Source organism: Pocillopora verrucosa, chromosome 12 (assembly GCF_036669915.1).
Source record: "Pocillopora verrucosa isolate sample1 chromosome 12, ASM3666991v2, whole genome shotgun sequence".
In the NCBI taxonomy this organism is placed as follows: Eukaryota; Metazoa; Cnidaria; class Anthozoa; order Scleractinia; family Pocilloporidae; genus Pocillopora; species Pocillopora verrucosa.
In genome coordinates this window covers 3,384,363-3,404,214 of record NC_089323.1, presented here as the reverse complement: position 1 = coordinate 3,404,214, position 19,852 = coordinate 3,384,363, and the positions used below count along the sequence as shown (strand labels likewise).

Genomic DNA, 19,852 nt, shown 5'->3' with positions numbered 1-19,852 from the left:
TCACAGTTAGTTGTCATGGAGTTGAGGGATAACACGCGTGATCAGTATGTGAACACCTCATTGGATCACAGTTAGTTGTCATGGTATTGAGGGCCCAATGACCTCTGGGTACTATTGCGCAATTTTTCCATTTTGTGGCGGAGGAAAAAAAAAAAAAAAACTAGACCCTGTGAGCAGGGTAACTGGGATACCTGGATGGTACTGGATCCTTGGAATCAAGTATAGTGATACTACGGGTGTCGGACTAGTATACTGAAATAGTGCGCTCAAGTCTGGCCAAGGGCATAGACGTATTTCAAAACATAGGCATGGTATGCATGCAAGAGTTCCTTTTTTGTAGGGTGGGTGGATTACTTGAAACATTGTGAGTGATGTCTACATTCTTACAAAAGGAGAGAAGAATATTAATGTGGGAAAGAACGAAAATGTCAAATTACCTCACTCACAGGTATTTTGTGGTAGATTACGTGTGTTTTGCGAATAAATGTAACCAAAAATAAACTGTATTGGTGTCACAGATACCTGTTGGTACAAAATGCAGACAGCAGACTGCAGACCGGATACAAAATATAGACTGAGTGGGTACAAAATGCAGACTAAGAATCTGAAGAGGTTTTACGTCAGGTATATAATAATATGTCATCTTACAGCTTACCGAGCGTCACGCAATCGCTTTTCTGCGATCCGCCTTCACGATTATTTGCAGTATTGAGGAATATTCCTGGCCCATTTCTTGATGAAAATTGATCGCAATATTATTTCAAGCCTTCAATATAGTCTTATTACTTTGCGCGCGATTTGGTTGGTGTGATGTCTGTACAGATTTTACCAACGTAATAAAAGTAGATGACGTGAATAACAGTGATGGTAAAGCAAGCTTAAAACGGCAGAAATCGTCTCATCGACGATTCATTCGCGTACGAAGACTTACCTCTGTTCATTAAGTAAACAGCGAGGAAAGTAATTGTGAGTAAATTCAAATTTTTTATTTTGAAGTTGTGAGAGTTTGCTCGTTTGTTTGCTGCAATGGCGTGTGTAAACCTCGTCTTTCCTTCACAAAAACTAAATTCGAAGGGAACACTCCAACAAGACACAAGGGGATTTAATGCGGCCTTTCCTCAAAAAAGTCCTTCAGTTTCTGTCGTGCAATTTACGGTACAAATGTCCAAATTGAATGGACCTGGAAAGACTCACCGAGAGTGTATATTTGTTGTAGAACTTCAATTAAAACTTCGCTCGCTCTTTTCACTACGAACAAATTGCTTGAGAAAATTCAGGTATTAAATGAATGAAAGTTCCATTGTTTAACTGTAACGAAATACCTCACGTTTTAACTTTCTAGGTACTTTTTGTGGACGATTAAAATAAACTGCAGACGGTTTTTAGGCCGCTTGTCAACCAACGTAATAATAATAATAATAATAACTTTATTCCTGTGTCAATTATGAAAAATAGCAGTAATGAAACCACTAAGTAAGGACACAACAAAATAGTTTAAATAAAATAGTAAATAGCTAAAATATTGATATTCGAATAATTTACATGTAAGATATGTACAGATTCTATCTCTAAACTAGCTCACTCTCTCTACTACTCTCTAATAAATAGCTAAATATTAATATAAGAATGACGCTACTGTTTGTAAAAATTCATTCTGAAACCAATTTTTCCTGTCAATCAAAGTGATTTGAGAGAGAGAAAAGAGAGGATTCATAAGTTATTTATCGGCTTGAGGTAGTAACCGACTTGTTTGCTTAAAAATACTGCCCAGCCGGAAAAACGAGATATATTTATGAAAAATGGCAACGAAATTTGGAATGTACTCGGCGATTCACGAAAGCGTTACCGTGGCCCGTGGGCAGAGATAGGAAAATACTGACCGGGTAAAGAACCAATCAGATTGCAGGATTCGTTACCGTGCCCTCTTAAAAAAAAAACAAAGTCTTCTTACTTTGCGCGCGAGTTGGTTGGTGTGATGTCTGTACAGATTTTACCAACATAATAAAAGTAGATGACGTGAATAACAGTGATGGTAAAGCAAGCTTAAAACGGCAGAAATCGTCAGAAAATACAACGGATACACAGGTTATGAGTAAGTTTTATTGATTTTACGAGAAAAATGTTCATATTTCGAAATATGTATCGTTGTAAATCGACCATACTTCGTTCCCTGTACTATTCCTTATAACGTGCAGTTCCTCTCGTAACTTAAGACCGAGTCACACAACGCGTGACGCGTTCATGAATTAATCGTTGGCTTTTTCTCGAGACGTGAGCTTGGGCCGCTTGTGACAAGACAATTGCGTAAACAATATTTAACATAATAACATTATACACAAAAAAACACAGGGTTTTGGATCACGTATTTATTAAAAAAGAATATCCATGCAACTACAATGAAAACAAACATAAGATTCACCTTTCTGATCGTGAAATTAATACCATTCGTACTGTTATCGTAGCTACGTTCCTTGCCATCAAGTGAATCCAACATGTCGTCTTTCTTTACAAGCAGCTTGCATCCCTTATAGTTATGTTCTTCAGTCTCACGGTAGTAGCGTTGTTCAATAGATTGCATAGAGTATATGCAGTTTGGTTTCAGATTTCAGATTTTGCTTTTTACAACAAGTGAACGTTTTTCAACTAAGACATTGGCATACTTAGCATGCAAGGCATTCAAGGCTTTCATGGCTTTCAAGCGTTCGCGACTCAATCCGTTCCAAAATTACCGCTCAATAACATCTTTCAGTGTGGATTAGCCGCGATTAATACGACTTGTATATGCGTCTGTAAGTATTTTGCACGTTTGCGCCGTGATGCTCCAGGAGATCGCAATCCAATTGAAATACAAAACAACTGACCAAAGAGTTTTATAAGCAAAATCTCGTGTTCGTCATGTGACCCGGCCCTGTCTGTGCATGACAACGTCAATCATCATCAAGATAACACGCGTGATCAGCATGTGAACACCTCATTGGATCACAGTTAGTTGTCATGGTGTTGAGGGATAACACGCGTGATCAGTATGTGAACACCTCACACCTCATTGGATCACAGTTAGTTGTCATGGTGTTGAGGGCCCAATGACCTCTGGGTACTATTGCGCAATTTTTCCATTTTGTGGCGGAGGAAAAAAAAAAAAAAAAAGACGACAAAAAAACAAAGGCATTTTATGACTGGGCTACCACAGGTATCCCAGTAAAAAGACAAAACTAGACCCTGTGAGCAGGGTAACTGGGATACCTGGATGGTACTGGATCCTTGGAATCAAGTGTAGTGATACTACGGGTGTCGGACTAGTATACTGAAATAGTGCGCTCAAGTCTGGCCAAGGGCATACACCTATTTACTGGGATACCTGTGGTAGCCCAGTCATAAAATGCCTTTGTTTTTTTGTCGTCTTTTTTTTTTTTGTTTTTTTTGTTTTTTTCCTCCGCCACAAAATGGAAAAATTGCGCAATAGTACCCAGAGGTCACTGGGCCCTCAACACCATGACAACTAACTGTGATCCAATGAGGTGTTCACATGCTGATCACGCGTGCTATCTTGATGATGATTGACGTTGTCATGCACGGACAGGGCCGGGTCACATGACGAACACGAGATTTTTGCCCATAAAACTATTTTGTCAGTCGTTTTGTATTTCAACGTAATTGGATTACGATCATCTGGAGCATTATGGGGCAAACGCTCAAAATACCTGTAGACGCATACACAATTCGTATTGTTCGCGGCCAATCCACACAAAAAGATGTTATTGAGCGGTAATTTTGGATCGGACAGAATCGCGAACGCTTGAAAGCCATGAAAGCATTGAATGCCTTGTATGTCTTGTATGCCACACAAAAAGATGTTATTGAGCGGTAATTTTGGATCGGACAGAATCGCGAACGCTTGAAAGCCATGAAAGCATTGAATGCCTTGTATGTCTTGTATGCCAAGTATGCCAATGTCTTAGTTGAAAACGTAAACTCGTTGTAAAAAGCATAATCTGAAATCTGAAACCAAACTGCATATACTCTATGCAATCTATTGAACAACACTACTACCGTGAGACTGAAGAACAAAATTCAAATGGATGCAAACTGCTAGTGAAGAAACATGTCATTTTAGATTCACTTGATGCCAGGGAACGTAGCTACGATAACAGTGCGAATGGTATTAATTTCACGATCAGAAAGGTGAATCTTATGTTTGTTTTCATTGTAGTTGTATGGATATTCTTTTTTAATAAATACATGATCCAAAATCCCGTGTTTTTTGTGTATAATGTTATTATGTCAAGTATTGTTTACGCAATTGTCTTGTCACAGGCGACCCAAGGTCACGTTTCGAGAAAGAGCCAACGATTGATTCACGAACTCAGAGTAAGTTATTTTAGGAACCGTTGAAAATTTGAACACGTTATAAGGAAAAGTATAGGGAACGAAATATGGTCGATTTACAACGACAAATATTTTGAAATATGAAGATTTTTCTCGAAAAGTCAATAAAACCTACTCATACCCTGTGTATCCGTTGTAGTTTCTGGCGATTGTTGCCGTTTTAAGCTTGCTTTACCATCACTATTATTCACGTCATCTACTTTTATAACATTGGTAAGATCTGTACAGGCATCACACCAACCAACTCGCGCGCAAAGTAAGAAGACTATGTTGAAGGCTTGAAATTATATTACGATCGATTTTCATCAAGAAATGGGCCAGGAATTTTCCACAATAGTGCAAATAATCGTGAAGGCTGATCGCGGAAAAGCGATTGCGTGACGCTCGGTAAGCTGTAAGATGACATGTTATTATATACCAGACGGAAAAACTCTTCAGATTCTCAGTCTGCATTTTATACCCACTCTGCAGGCTATATTTTGTATCCGGTCTGCAGTCTGCTGTCTACATTTTGTTCTAAAATGTATCCGTGGCACAAATACAGTTTATTTTTGGTTACATTTATTCGCACAACACACATAATCTACCACAAAATACCTGTGTGTGAGGTAATTCGACATTTTCATTCTTCCCCGCGTTAATAATCTTCTTTCCTTTTGTATGAATGTAGACCACTTACAATGTTTCAAGTAATCCACCCACCCTAGAAAAAATAACTCTTGCATGCATAGCATGCCTATGTTTTGAGACAGGTGTATGCCCTTGGCCAGACTTGAGCTCACTATTTCAGTATACTAGTCCGACACGCGTAGTATTACTACACTTGATTCCACGGATCCAGTACCATCCAGGTATCCCAGTTACCCTGCACACAGGGTCTAGTTCAAAACATAGGCATGCTATGCGTGCAAGAGTTCCTTTTTTGTTGGGTGGGTGGATTACTTGAAACATTGAGTGATGTCTACATTCTTACAAAAGGAGAGAAGAATATTAATGTGGGAAAGAACGAAAATGTCGAATTACCTCACTCACAGGTATTTTGTGATAGATTATGTGTGTTTTGCGAATAAATGTAACCAAAAATAAACTGTATTGGTGCCACGGATACCTGTTAGTACAAAATGCAGACAGCAGACTGCAGACCGGATACAAAATATAGACTGCAGACTGCAGAGTGGGTATAAAATGCAGACTAAGAATCTGAAGAGTTTTTACGTCTGGTATATAATAGCATGTCATCTTACAGCTTACCGAGCGTCACGCAATCGCTTTTCTGCAATCCGCCTTCACGATTATTTGCATTATTGTGGAATATTCCTGGCCCATTTCTTGATGAAAATCGATCGCAATATTATTTCAAACCTTCAATATAGTCTTCTTACTTTGCGCGCGAGTTGGTTGGTGTGATGTCTGTACAGATTTTATCAACGTAATAAAAGTAGATGATGTGAACAACAGTGATGGTAAAGCAAGCTTAAAACGGCAGAAATCGCCAGAAAATACAACGGATACACAGGGTATGAGTAAGTTTTATTGATTTTACGAGAAAAATGTTCATATTTCGAAATATGTATCGTTGTAAATCGACCATACTTCGTTCCCTGTACTATTCCTTATAAGGTGCAGTTCCTCTCGTAACTTAACACCGAGTCACACAACGCGTGACGCGTTCATGAATTAATCGTTGGCTTTTTCTAGAGACGTGAGCTTGGGCCGCTTGTGACAAGACAATTGCGTAAACAATATTTAACATAACAACATTATACACAAAAAAACACAGGGTTTTGGATCACGTATTTATTAAAAAGAATATCCATACAACTACAATGAAAACAAACATAAGATTCACCTTTCTGATCGTGAAATGAATACCATTCGTACTGTTATCGTAGCTACGTTCCTTGCCATCAAGTGAATCCAACATGTCGTCTTTCTTCACAAGCAGTTTGCATCCATTATAGTTATGTTCTTCAGTCTCACGGTAGTAGTGTTGTTCAATAAATTGCGTAAAGTATATGCAGTTTGGTTTCAGATTTCAGATTTTGCGTTTTACAACAAGTGAACGTTTTCAACTAAGACATTGGCATACTTAGCATACAAGGCATTCAAGGCTTTCATGGCTTTTAAGCGTTCGCGACTCAATCCATTCCAAAATTACCGCTCAATAACATCTTTCAGTGTGGATTAGCCGCGATTAATAATACTTGTATATGCGTCTGTAAGTATTTTGCGCGTTTGCGCTATAATGCTCCGGCAGATCGCCATCCAAATATGTTGAAATACAAAATAACTGACCAAAGAGTTTTATAAGCAAAATCTCATGATTCGTCATGTGACCCGGCCCTGTCTGTGCATGACAGCGTCAATCATCATCAAGATAACACGCGTGATCAGCATGTGAACACCTCATTGGATCACAGTTAGCTGTCATGGTGTCGAGGGATAACACGCGTGATCAGCATGTGAACACCTCATTGGATCACAGTTAGCTGTCATGGTGTCGAGGGATAACACGCGTGATCAGCATGTGAACACCTCATTGGATCACAGTTAGTTGTCATGGTGTTGAGGGCCCAATGACCTCTGGGTACTATTGCGCAATTTTGCCATTTTGTGGCGGAGGAAAAAAAAAAAAAAAAGACGACAAAAAAACAAAGGCATTTTATGACTGGGCTACCACAGGTATCCCAGTAAAAACAAAGGCATTTTATGACTGGGCTACCACAGGTATCCCAGTAACTAGACCCTGTGAGCAGCGTAACTGGGATACCTGGATGGTACTGGACCCTTGGAATCAAGTGTAGTGATACTACGGGTGTCGGATTAGTATACTGAAATAGTGAGCTCAAGTCTGGCTAAGGGCATACACCTATTTCAAAACATAGGCATGCTATGCATGCAAGAGTTATTTTTTGTAGGGTGGGTGGATTACTTGTGGTCTACATTCTTACAAAAAAGAACGAAAATGTCAAATTACCTCACACACAGGTATTTTGTGGTAGATTATGTGTGTTGTGCGAATAAATGTAACCAAAAATAAACTGTATTGGTGCCACAGATACCTATTAGTACAAAATGCAGACAGCAGATCGGATACAAAATATAGACTGCAGACTACAGAGTGGGTACAAAATGCAGACTGAGAATCTGAAGAGTTTTTACGTCTGGTAAATAATAACATGTCATCTCACAGCTTACCGAGCGTCACGCAATCGCTTTTCCTCGATCAGTCCTCACGATTATTTGCACTATTGTGGAAAATTCCTGGCCCATTTCTTGATGAAAATCGATCGTAATATAATTTCAAGCCTTCAATATAGTCTTCATACTTTGTGCAAGAGTTGGTTTGTGTGATGTCTGTACAGATTTTACCAACGTAATAAAAGTAGATGATGTGAATAACAGTGATGGTAAAGCAAGCTTAAAACGGCAGAAATCACCAGAAACTACAACGGATACACAGTTCGCGACTCAATCCGGTCCAAAATTACCGCTCAATAACATCTTTTAGTGTGGATTGGCCGCGAACAATACGACTTGTGTATGCGTCCGTAAGTATTTCGTGCGTTTGCGCTATAATGCTTTAGGTGATCATAATCCAAACACGTTGAAATATAAAACGACCGACAAAAGAGTTTTCTAAGCAAAAATCTCGTGCTCGTCATGTGACCCGGACCTGTCCGTGCATGACAACGTCAATCATCATCAAGATAACACGTGATCAGCATGTGAACACCTTCACCCTCATTGGATCACAGTTAGTTGTCATGGTGTTGAGGGCCCAATGACCACTGGGTACTATTGCGCAATTTTTCCATTTTGTGGCGGAGGAAAAAAAAAAAAAAACTAGACCCTGTGATCAGGGTAACTGGGATACCTGGATGGTACTGGATCCTTGGAATCAAGTGTAGTGATACTACGGGTGTCGGATTAGTATACTGAAATAGTGAGCTCAAGTCTGGCTAAGGGCATACACCTATTTCAAAACATAGGCATGCTATGCATGCAAGAGTTATTTTTTGTAGGGTGGGTGGATTACTCGTGGTCTACATTCTTACAAAAGGAAAGAAGAGTATTAACGTGGAAAAGAACGAAAATGTCGAATTACCTGACACACAGGTATTTTGTGGTAGATTATGTGTGTTGTGCGAATAAATGTAACCAAAAATAAACTGTATCGGTGCCACAGATACCTGTTAGTACAAAATGCAGACAGCAGACCGGATACAAAATATAGACTGGAGACTGCAGAGTGGGTACAAAATGCAGACTGAGAATCTGAAGAGTTTTTACGTCTGGTAAATAATAACATGTCATCTTATAGCTTACCGAGCGTCACGCAATCGCTTTTCCTCGATCAGCCTTCACGATTATTTGCACTATTGTGGAAAATTCCTGGCCCATTTCTTGATGAAAATCGATCGTAATATAATTTCAAGCCTTCAATATACTCTTCTTATTTTGTGCGCGAGTTGGTTTGTGTGATGTCTGTACAGATTTTACCAACGTAATAAAAGTAGATGATGTGAATAACAGTGATGGTAAAGCAAGCTTAAAACGGCAGAAATCACCAGAAACTACAACGGATACACAGGGTATGAGTAAGTTTTATTGATTTTTCGAGAAAAATATCCATATTTCGAAATATTTACCGTTGTAAATCGACCATATTTCGTTCCCTATACTATTCCTTATAACGTGTTCAAATTTTCAACGGTTCCTAGAATAACTTACTCTGAGTCACACAACGCGTGACGCGTTCGTGAATTAATCGTTGGCTCTTTCTCGAAACGTGACCTTGGGTCGCCTGTGACAAGACAATTGCGTAAACAATACTTGACATAATAACATTATACACAAAAAACACGGGATTTTGGATCATGTATTTATTAAAAAAGAATATCCATACAACTACAATGAAAACAAACATAAGATTCACCTTTTTGATCGTGAAATTAATACCATTCGCACTGTTATCGTATTTTTTTCTATCGTGAAATTAATACCATTCGCACTGTTATCGTAGCTACGTTCCCTGGCATCAAGTGAATCCAACATGGCGTCTTTCTTCACTAGCAGTTTGCATCCATTTGAATCTCGTTCTTCAGTCTCACGGTAGTAGTGTTGTTCAGTAGATTGCATAGAGTATATGCAGTTTGGTTTCAGATTTCAGATTTTGCTTTTTACAACGAGTTTACGTTTTCAACTAAGACATTGGCATACTTGGCATAGAAGACATACAGGGCATTCAATGCTTTCATGGCTTTCAAGCGTTCACGATTCTGTCCGATCCAAAATTACCGCTCAATAACATCTTTTTGTGTGGATTGGCCGCGAACAATACGACTTGTGTATGCGTCTATAAGTATTTTGAGCGTCTGCCCCATAATGCTCCAGATGATCGTAATCTAATTACGTTGAAATACAAAACGACTGACAAGATAGTTTTATGGGCAAAAATCTCGTGTTCGTCATGTGACCCGGCCCTGTCCGTGCATGACAACGTCAATCATCATCAAGAGAGCACGCGTGATCAGCATGTAAACACCTCATTGGATCACAGTTAGTTGTCATGGTGTTGAGGGCCCAATGACCTCTGGGTACTATTGCGCAATTTTTCCATTTTGTGGCGGAGGAAAAAAACAAAAAAAAAAAAAAAAAAAAGACGACAAAAAAACAAAGGCATTTTATGACTGGGCTACCACAGGTATCCCAGTAATCAGTCACTGTGACACCAATCTTCCCAAACACACAGATGATGTCTCAAATCAAATTCAAAACGATTACCGCGGCTTTCACTTTCATCTATACGTCAGTTTAATTAAGCACTTTTTTCACGATGAAATATACTTCTCTGCATGGCTATCTTTAAAACAGAGAACGGGGAATGGGGGATAGGGGGATAGGGGGATAGGGGGATAGGGGGATAGGGGGGATAGGGGGATAGAGGGATAGGGGGATAGGGGAATAGGGGAATAGGAGAATAGGGAAATAGGGGAATAGGAGAATAGGGAAATAGGAGAATAGGGAAATAGGAGAATAGGGAAATAGGAGAATAGGGGAATAGGGGAATAGGGGAATAGGAGAATAGGGGAATAGGGAAATAGGAAAATAGGAGAATAGGAGAATAGGAGAATAGGAGAATAGGAGAATAGGAGAATAGGAGAATAGGGGAATAGGGGAATGGAGAATGAGAAATCTTCAAAATAAGGAATCTTTAAAAGCGGGAATCTTTAGAAAGGGGAATCTTTCAAAGCTGGAATCTTTAAAATGGAGAATCTTAAAAAGCGGGAATCTTTAAGACGGGAAATCTTTAAAAGCCGGTTCAGTACCTCTTGGGCTGTTCAGCCTCAAAAGGTCCACAGCAGCAGCCTCTGTGATACCCGTCAGGGTATTGCACCAAAAATATGTGACAGAGTGTTGTTGTGGAATTGGTGCCTCTCAGGGGTGAAAAAAAATTTACGCCACGCCCACAAACCAGGACCATGATATCTCTGTATTTCTCTTAGAACCACTGCGCACCGTGAATGGTCAACACTTGTAACAGCGCGTCTACCTGTAACCCGACTTACGATCTTAGATCCTCTTGTTAATAGTTAAACTGTATGTTCTTTTTCAAACTCCAAAAGCCACACTCTGTTGGACTGCACATCCATTTAACGTAGCGAAATAGCAAACGGCGCGTTAGTAACGGAAATAAAAGTAGAGAGAGGTTTGGGTCTGGTCATTACGCGCCCGACCAAGCCTCTCTCGTTTTTTTATTTCATTCTCCCTCTACAATAGCGTTGTAGCTTGAACGGGCTATTCGCTCTAACGACGAACCAATGCTCAAAGCCTCGACTTTAAAAATCTCTCGTCAGTGGCCGATTCATTTTATCAACTCAGTTGATATAACCAAATTCTCTTAAAGATTAACCCCGATTAAAAATGACACACTTGAAAACTTTAGACTAAATGTTCTAAGATAACAAATCATAATATAACACCATCTAAATAAAACCTACATACACTACAGGAAAAAAAACGGCGTTATAGATTAATATCATTTATTATCAAAATTATAAAAATCTCTCAGCTTTTTACAAATCTCATATTCCTCAGAATGTTAATGTATTTACAATTCCAATGTCAATATTTTCATCTTAAAATTAAACGGCTTGACTTATCTTCTGTCACGTCACGTCACTTCACGTCACACCTTTTAAGAAGCGTTGCGTGACGAAAAGAACGTTCCCTGACGTTATTTGATAGTCAAACAAACTTCAACCGCAATTGCGTAGCAGAGAGTTGAGACAAACAAATAACTGCTACAAGTAACCGTAAATTAACTCGTTATTTCAAATTCACGAGTGCCTCACATGGCACGATAAAAATTGATTAAAATCATTCCAACGATTAAAATGGCAGGTTATTCCACAGTTTTTAATCAATAAAACATTTTGGCAATTATATTAAATAAATCCTCCTCCGCAAAAACACTCAAGTTTATCAGGTAGAAGTTGTTCACCTTGATCGAGCACCTAATTCTCGTAACTAATTTATAAGGAAATATGTGGCATCCAGAGGGGAGAAGTTTGGAAATCAGATCTTGGGAGTCATAGGGTTAACAAATTTTCCTCTAAAAAATCTCCCAGCCTAGAGAACTGCCACGACAGTTTTCGAACGAGACAGCCTGTCCAGTAAAGACTACCTATTACAGAAACTGTTCACCCTTTAACTCCCAGACGTGATTAACATGAAACTTCTCCCTATAATATCCATACATTATTCAGAAAATGGGTAATGAGAATACTCAAACTTATCGGGTAGAAGCTGCTACTTTGATCTAGCACCAAGTTCTCATAACTAATTAACAAGGAAATGTGTAGCAGCTAGAGGGGAGAATTAACAATCAGATCTTTGGAGTTGAAGGGAGTTGTATTCCAAAACGTTTTCCTTCACAAAGGTTCTTAATAAGTCTTAAACGCTAGCCGGTATATACAGGAAACAGTTTTTTTCTTGGCTAGTACACTTGCCATAGTAAAAGCGTCTTGTGTGAATACAACATAGGAATTTTTCGGTTAAATTGTACTACTGGAGCCCTTGGTAATGCAAAACATGCCTATGACCTTTCGCTCTCAAGTTCCAGATATAAATTCTCAAAACTATCTGCCATACATTTCATATAATTTTAGTTCTGAGAATGTAACGTTAGAAAATATCCCTCGAAAGATATTTTCTATTTTCTCATCACCCTCCTGCTAGAAAATGTATCGAAATTATGAGAAGAATTTAATTGTTGAACACCTCCAAGTGTGGAAGGGTTAAGTCTTTGAAATTTCTTAAACAGGTTAATTTGTCACTAACGGCAGCCCACTTGTGCTAAGAAATGGAGATATCGTGCTAAAAAGTAATTTCTTTCCTTTGAAAAACTGTGATTAAGTTCATTTCTTGGACAGCGAGCTAGTAGTCAGGGGTAAGGAGGTCAGAAGGTGGGAAGGGAGGGGGGGGTGGGGTGACTATGGTCAAGATTGGCAGATTTACACAGATTGTATTGAATTCTAGAAATTGTCAAAGAACGACATACTCTTCAGTTGGAGGACTGCTGCTTAGCGTCGACGGACTTGGGACACTGTTGTTTGATCTCTCTGGTCTATCACTTTCCATAAGGCTCTCGGATAGGTTCGCGCTGCGAACCAAATCTTCGGAAGCCATCGGTTTCCGATGAGACGCGAAGATGAACATAGGATAATCACCGCGCTGCATCGGAGGCCGTAAAACCTAAAAAAAGGAAAAAATAATGAAAGATAAATAAGCAAAGCTTCAGAACAACACTTTATCTAAGACAAGTTCTAAAAAGGCTCGTGGACGAAACCCTTACCAGTCTAACAAGACACCAAAATATTTCCCAGAGCGCCTTTCGATTGTGCGATGTAAAACCAAAAACAAAGTAATACCAACGGCCAATCAGAAGAAAGGAAAATTGAGCCAATGAGAGCTTAAAGAAAAAACAACCGAACTGCCCAAAGCGCGGGAAAACGCACACGACCGAGTCGTGATTGGCGTTAGTTTTGCATCTGGTTGGCTGACAGAGTAGCTCGAGATTTTGAACTGATCACACAGAAAAGTAATGCAAAACCGATGCAATTTCGTTTTGACACTCAGTTAAAAATTGCTCGATAAAGCACTCACCTCTGTGGTCTGTTGTCGAAATCTCTCAAAGTCAGCTTTGGTATCACAATAAAAACCTATCGTACACGAGGGATCCATTTTTTTAAACGACATTGTGCGTGGCTGAACACTGTGAAAAGACTGAAAGCAAAATAACACGCCCAATCAATAAAATTAAAAGCAAGAAAAAATTCAAATCGAAAAATTTACTCTATGAATTGATGAAAAAGCGACAAAAAGTAATTACAAAAAAAATTCTTCAAGCCCGAATATCTTTACCCTTGCGTTTCTTCACGTGCACCACTCCTCCACGTTTTTGTGTTTTTTATGTTCACATTTCGTGTGTGCGATCGATCTATGCGATCCTTCTCGTGTGCACCGCATAACTAGCTTTCTTCTCATACGCGCATTCTTTTCACGCAAGTAGTGAAGCGTGTATTTCTTCACGACCACGTTGTTTTTAGGTTTGTGTCTTAACGAACACGCGTATTTCTGTGCTTTATTGATAAGTGAACTGAATGTGGACCTGCCATTTAAATTTTCCACTGTTGGAAGAAAGAAAAAGTCATACAATCTTGAAACCGTTTTGTTACTAAAGATGTAATCCCCTTTCACACGGTGTAAATCCTTAGTGGGTATTTTTTTATTTCACAAAATTTACCTGCGTTGGAAAGTCATCCTTGGACATGTCTACAGCCGCTTGACAGTAGTGAGGGTCTAAACAAACCATTTTGTCATCTGTAAAAAAATAAATATAATAATGACAATAAGGTTCGATTATCTTGTGATAAGAAGGCCAAGGATTTGAAGTAGAGGGAATATTAAAGCAATAAAGGTGAGGAAAGAAACAAAGGTGGCTAAGGGTAGCCTATTCCGTGCGTTCAGTTAGTATCTAAACAAAGTGACATAGTAAACAGCGCGATGGTAGCGGTATAGCGAAAACTAGGGAAGTCTGGGACGGAACCCGGCCCAAGCCTCCCTCGTTGTGTCACTCCTCCGTAACTGTATTGCGCCATATACTATCGCGGATCGTTTCAACAACTAAACGCTTGACACAGGCCAATAAACCGAGGACACTACTGATTTAAACAATGAGGAGGGTTTTCTCACCTTGGAAACCAACAAAATAAAGAGAGTGTTTAGGTCGTCCACCTATGATTCCAATACAATGATCTAAAGTAAAAAGAGACTAGAAGGAAAAAGAAAATCATCAGGGAGTTTTAGATCCACCTTTGTTTCTGAATACGTGTGACCGCAAACGTCAAGGAGTCTCGTGACCAGACTCCAGTGGTCACGTTCGCCGTTTGCCGTGCACGTTTGAGCTCTAGCAAGGTAGTTTCAGACAGCTGAACTCCCTCGGCGCCTTTTTTCTTCCTGTTCGAAAGTCCTCATGTATGTGCTATAGGTACATATGAATTGAAGTCTTTTCTTCACAAATAATACGTTTGGGACGCTAGAAAACCAATCTCTTAGCCAAATTTTGTATTTGAAATGAAGAACCCCCATCCTTTGTGTAATTTCCAGATGGTGGCGCGCATAATGATTTTTTTTTAGGCGAAAGCCGACGTCGATCTAAAATGCTGAAAGTCTCGAAACTTCTAACTTCTAACCACAAACTGCTGACCGCGGTTTGATGTTTGCCGTGAACACACCAAACGTGGATCTAAAACTCTCTAATCAGAAACTTTGCGCTGGACAGTATATCGTTTCAAATAGTCGTTGCATTTTCCACGTCTCTCGCTGGGTGACACGGTGGATAACAGCTCATGGGCTTGCCTAAGAGCGGGCCATGCGCACTATCAGCGCGGAGAGATGTAAGGCGAATTGTCACGTTGTTCAAGGCCTCATACTTTTGCAAGGGCAAAAAAGCTGATGTCGAAACAATAACAGTGATTCCCTACTCGCCGGCTTAAAATTGCCTTTATTTTCCCTCTCTCTCTCCTTTATCTTTACGCTGCAAATAAACTTTCATTTTTTCGCTTGTGCCAGACTTTCTTAGACACCGACATAGTATCCCTTACCTTAACACAAGGTATATAAATGGGATTTAGTGCTTCACCACCAAGCCGAACAGGAACTAAAATAATAACAGATTGCCACTTGCCACCGGAACAATTCCAAGTGTGTGTTCTACAACTCGTACAAAGCTTTTCTACTTCATCTGTATAAACTGTAATATGATGAAAGGTTCACATGAGACAATGCTGTTTACCTTTTAACTCTCAAGAGTGACCAAAATAGAATTTCTCCTTACAATTTCAATACACTGTCAAGCAGACAAGTGGTGAAAATAAAAAAATATATTAACTAATTATAAGCTGATCCAATACCAAATTCCCCAAACTAACATCACAAGAACTATATGGCAGACAGTAAGGAGAATTACTAATGAGATCTTGGCAGCTAAAGGGTTAATAAAGCCCTAAAGCTAACTTGCGAGTAAGCCCTCACTATACGCGCTGCAGGATGCGCGTTTCTCCGCCCGTGAGTATCTTTGAGACGGGCTGAGGAGTGATTTGTTGGGGGTCTGGCACTAATAATGAGACCTCATTATCAGACCCCTTGAAGACGTCTCGACGGTTTGCGTCGCTCAAGGCCTGAAACTTTCCCGCTAGCGAACCGAAACCCGAGCTGAGGCGCTAGAAATGAGTGCATACTCGCAGGCTAGTCGGTAGTTAGCTCAAACCGTTGGCTGATCTGCCATTTTAAGCCCGCATCTTTCACCTAATTTCTCCAAAACTACTGACGAAAACTCGTACATTTTTTGCAATACCAAGGAACACATTTGCGCCGCAACCATTTCCCAGTTTTCATTTTGAATGCATACATGTAATTTACCTGTACAATCTTGAGCAACATAAACGTTAATGTTGTGAAGTAAAGGATGCGTTCCTCCTGCCATTGCAAGTCTGTCAAAGAAGAAAACATTGAACAATGAATATGAATTTAGAAGTGGCACATCTACAAGACGGTTGTTCTTCTAACGTGTCAAGGACGTGACAGGTTTTCTGAAGGAAGCAGCCACAGGAAAACCCTCAACGCAAGGACGAGAACAGACGGTGATGCGACATCAAGCCTAGAGCCTGCTTTCGCAATTCGTCATAATTACCTTTCTTAAAAATATGCGTTTTGTTTGCCGAGAAAACAGGTGTTGGTTTTAACCAATTATTCCTCTTTATTTTTTCTTTTCTTTTCTTCTTCTTTTTTTTTTTTGGGGGGGGGGGGAGGGGGAGGGGTGTTGCCTGATTGAATTGGTCTCAAATTATGTCAAATTATGTACCTGAGAATATGAGCAACTGAAGCAGGTCCGTACCAGTCCCCTGCCTGCTTTCCAGTGTGTGCGCCAATTGAGACAAGGCGATGCAGTGAAAACGGGCATCTTTCTTCATCCTCTAAATCTCCAAAAAATCGAAGAATCTAAAGGAAACGCAACCAAGAACAATTGTGTATATGGAATTCACATATTGACATTTTAGCCAACCTGCAGAGGAGGTACTTGATCTCACCCTTAAATCTCTTGACCCTTTAACTTCCAGAAGTGATTAACGTGTAATTTCTCCCTAAAATAACCACACATTCTCCAGCTTACAGGTAACAAGAATACTCATACTCGCCAGATAGAGGTTGTTATTTTGATCTAATTCAAAATTCTCAAAATTAATTTACAAGGAACTGCAAAGCAGCTCTAGGAGAGAATTGACACTCCGATCTGGGGAGTTGAAGGGGTTAATCTTGAGTGAAGAATGACCAATATGTGATTTTCCCTCACAGTATGACAGTATCACCCCTGAATCAAACATTTACAAGGTAATGCCTCAGTTAGAAAGGGACAACAGAAGACCAGCTCATCAATTATCACTCACTGTTTTGTAAAAATGTTCTTGTTCTCTGCTGATGCATCTTCCTGTTGTCCTAAACTCTACAAAGAATCACAAGAGCAAGAGCAGTTTTCAACCAAGTGTCCAACACTGAAATCTAAGTAATCACCACTGCATAATACAGGTTTCTCTGTATTGCAAAGTTTAATTCTTTTTTTTTTTTATTTTCATACCTCTCTTTAGGAAATGATAGACCAAACCAGTTGCAATCATCATTTGTCCACTTCGTAACATGCATCCCCAACCACAATCAGTGGTTAATGTTGAGTCACCAAGTTGTGGAATTTCTCGTCGATAGGTCAGCCAGATTAATGAGTGAAAGTCTCTTTGAAATTCATCCATGCTTAAAACTTTACACTTTTCTGTTGAGTGTACTCCACTAAATTCTGTAAGAGGAGAAAACTTCCTTCAGTGTGTGACTGTGTATGCATATAATACAACTTTAATTCCCATGAGAGACCATGACAGAATTTTCCTTACAATACCAAGCAGACAAGGGATGAGAGTAAGTATCAAGTGTCACCTCCACATCTAAACCATAGGCCATGTTACATTTGTGCACTTAGTTGCCAAGCCTTTGATTTGGAGTGAGGCTGAAGGTGACCTTGCTGTGATAGAGACCAGTATCTAGTTAGCATGATAACAAAGTAATTTACAGTTGAAAAGCAGCAAGGTTTGTATCATAACAAGGTCACCCTTAGCCTCACTCCTATTCAAAGGCTTGGCAACCAAGCACACAACTGTAAAATGGACTATTCCCCAGCTTTTGGTACAAGTCTACAGTACTGTCCATTAGGCTATCTTGTTGACAAAAATCCTAAATGATAAGCATAAAAATTACCATGATTTCTAGAATGATAACATGTAGAATTTATACATTTAAAAAATTCTGGGTTCAGAAAGGCTGTGTAAGTATCAAGTGTCTTCTCTGAAAACTCCCTAAAAGTTCCCCAGCTTTTTTTACTAAGTCTACAGTGCTATCCATTGGGCTATCTTGATGACAAAAATTCTAAATGATAAGCATAACCTTTACCATGATTTCTAGCATGATAACATCTTCCTAAAAGCCATATTGGTGAATCTTCATTAAAGTGTGCTTTGAAAGGCACAACAAAACCTGTAAAAATATTAAATAAATAATGTTCAATTGATAATCAAAGAAATTTGCAAGATCTGCAGCACATAGTAACCATTAGACACTTTAGAGCTATTTCAAAATGGTGACAACTTAACCCATTAACACCCAGGAGAGATTAACATGTAAATTCTCTCTATATTATCCAGACATAATCCAGCAAACAGGTAATGAGAATACTCAAATTTATCAGCTGGGTTGAAGTTGATATCTTGATCTCTCTAACACCAAGTTCTTGCAACTTTGTTATGAGGATATGTGTAAAAGCTACAGGGGAGAATTAACAATCAGATCTGGGGATGAAAGACCTATTTGCAAGCACAAATTATCCCCAAGAATAATAACCAGAGAACAGATTTTATAAAAAAAAAAATGTGAGAGCCTTTTAAATGTTTTGGAAACTTGTTAACCAAGGAATTATAACAACCGTTAAAGATCAGTGGAAATTTTCCAAAATCAAGGAGTGTACAATCAAACAATTGTAAAAAAAACTAAATATTTTCATTTGTCAAACCAAAACACTGGTAAACCTTTGGATCTTTTCCAAAGCAGTCTTCAACAAGAGAGAATGGCAAGGGATTTTGAAATCTGAATGTGATTTGTGTGGAAGGCATCCCAAACAGAAAAAATTCAGCCCAAATCGTGCTTTCCCCTTCCATTTCCATCAATATTCAACGAGAAAAAAAAGACAACTGCAATTTTAGAGTGAAGCTCTAAACATATAGATGTATGCTTGGCAAATGGTATGTGTGATAGTTAAAGAGTTAATTTCAGGTCAAAATGATCTCCAAACAGTTCAATTTATTTTTCCAGCTGCATTATCACATTCCTTAAGCAAAGGACAACACAAATCAAACTAGTGTGTGATCATGTTGACTTACAACACGAACGATATCCTTTATGCGTGATGTTTTCAATTCAAGCTCGTATAAATTACTATTTTCACAGTTCTCACAGCTACGAGGGAGAAAAATAAAAACACCCATGAGAAAGATAAACAAAGGTATCGTCTACCAGGTCAATAAGTATGTTCAGAGACCTACGATGATATGATAGACGTATTATTTTAGCTGATGAGTAAATATATATTAAAATGGTATATTTGATATCAACTTACTGACCATGTCTCATGTTGTTCCACATAGACATTAATTTTGTCTTCAGCTTCTCGCCGTCAAACAGTTCATCGTCATCACTGTCACTAGAATCTTTCATTTCCCTTGATTTCTGTCGAGAAGCACTCTGTATATTTAGTAAACCAGAGCGTAAGCTTCCGGCTGAACCCGCCATCTTGAATGTTTAC

General features: G+C 39.1%; 1 protein-coding gene across 1 annotated transcript; it reads right to left on the bottom strand.

Annotated features, from left to right (window-relative positions):
- Positions 1 to 11,437: 11,437 nt before the first annotated feature.
- LOC131783219 (cysteine protease ATG4D) lies at positions 11,438 to 19,852 on the bottom strand. The gene is made up of 11 exons (XM_059099947.2): positions 19,671 to 19,852; positions 18,448 to 18,531; positions 17,588 to 17,800; positions 17,400 to 17,455; positions 16,817 to 16,953; positions 16,375 to 16,445; positions 15,558 to 15,706; positions 14,647 to 14,725; positions 14,198 to 14,274; positions 13,558 to 13,677; positions 11,438 to 13,146 (listed from the first exon to the last, which is right to left on the bottom strand). Exons 1-11 carry the CDS (start codon positions 19,837 to 19,839, stop codon positions 12,937 to 12,939), a joined length of 1,365 nt encoding a protein of 454 aa, XP_058955930.2. The 5' UTR covers positions 19,840 to 19,852; the 3' UTR covers positions 11,438 to 12,936.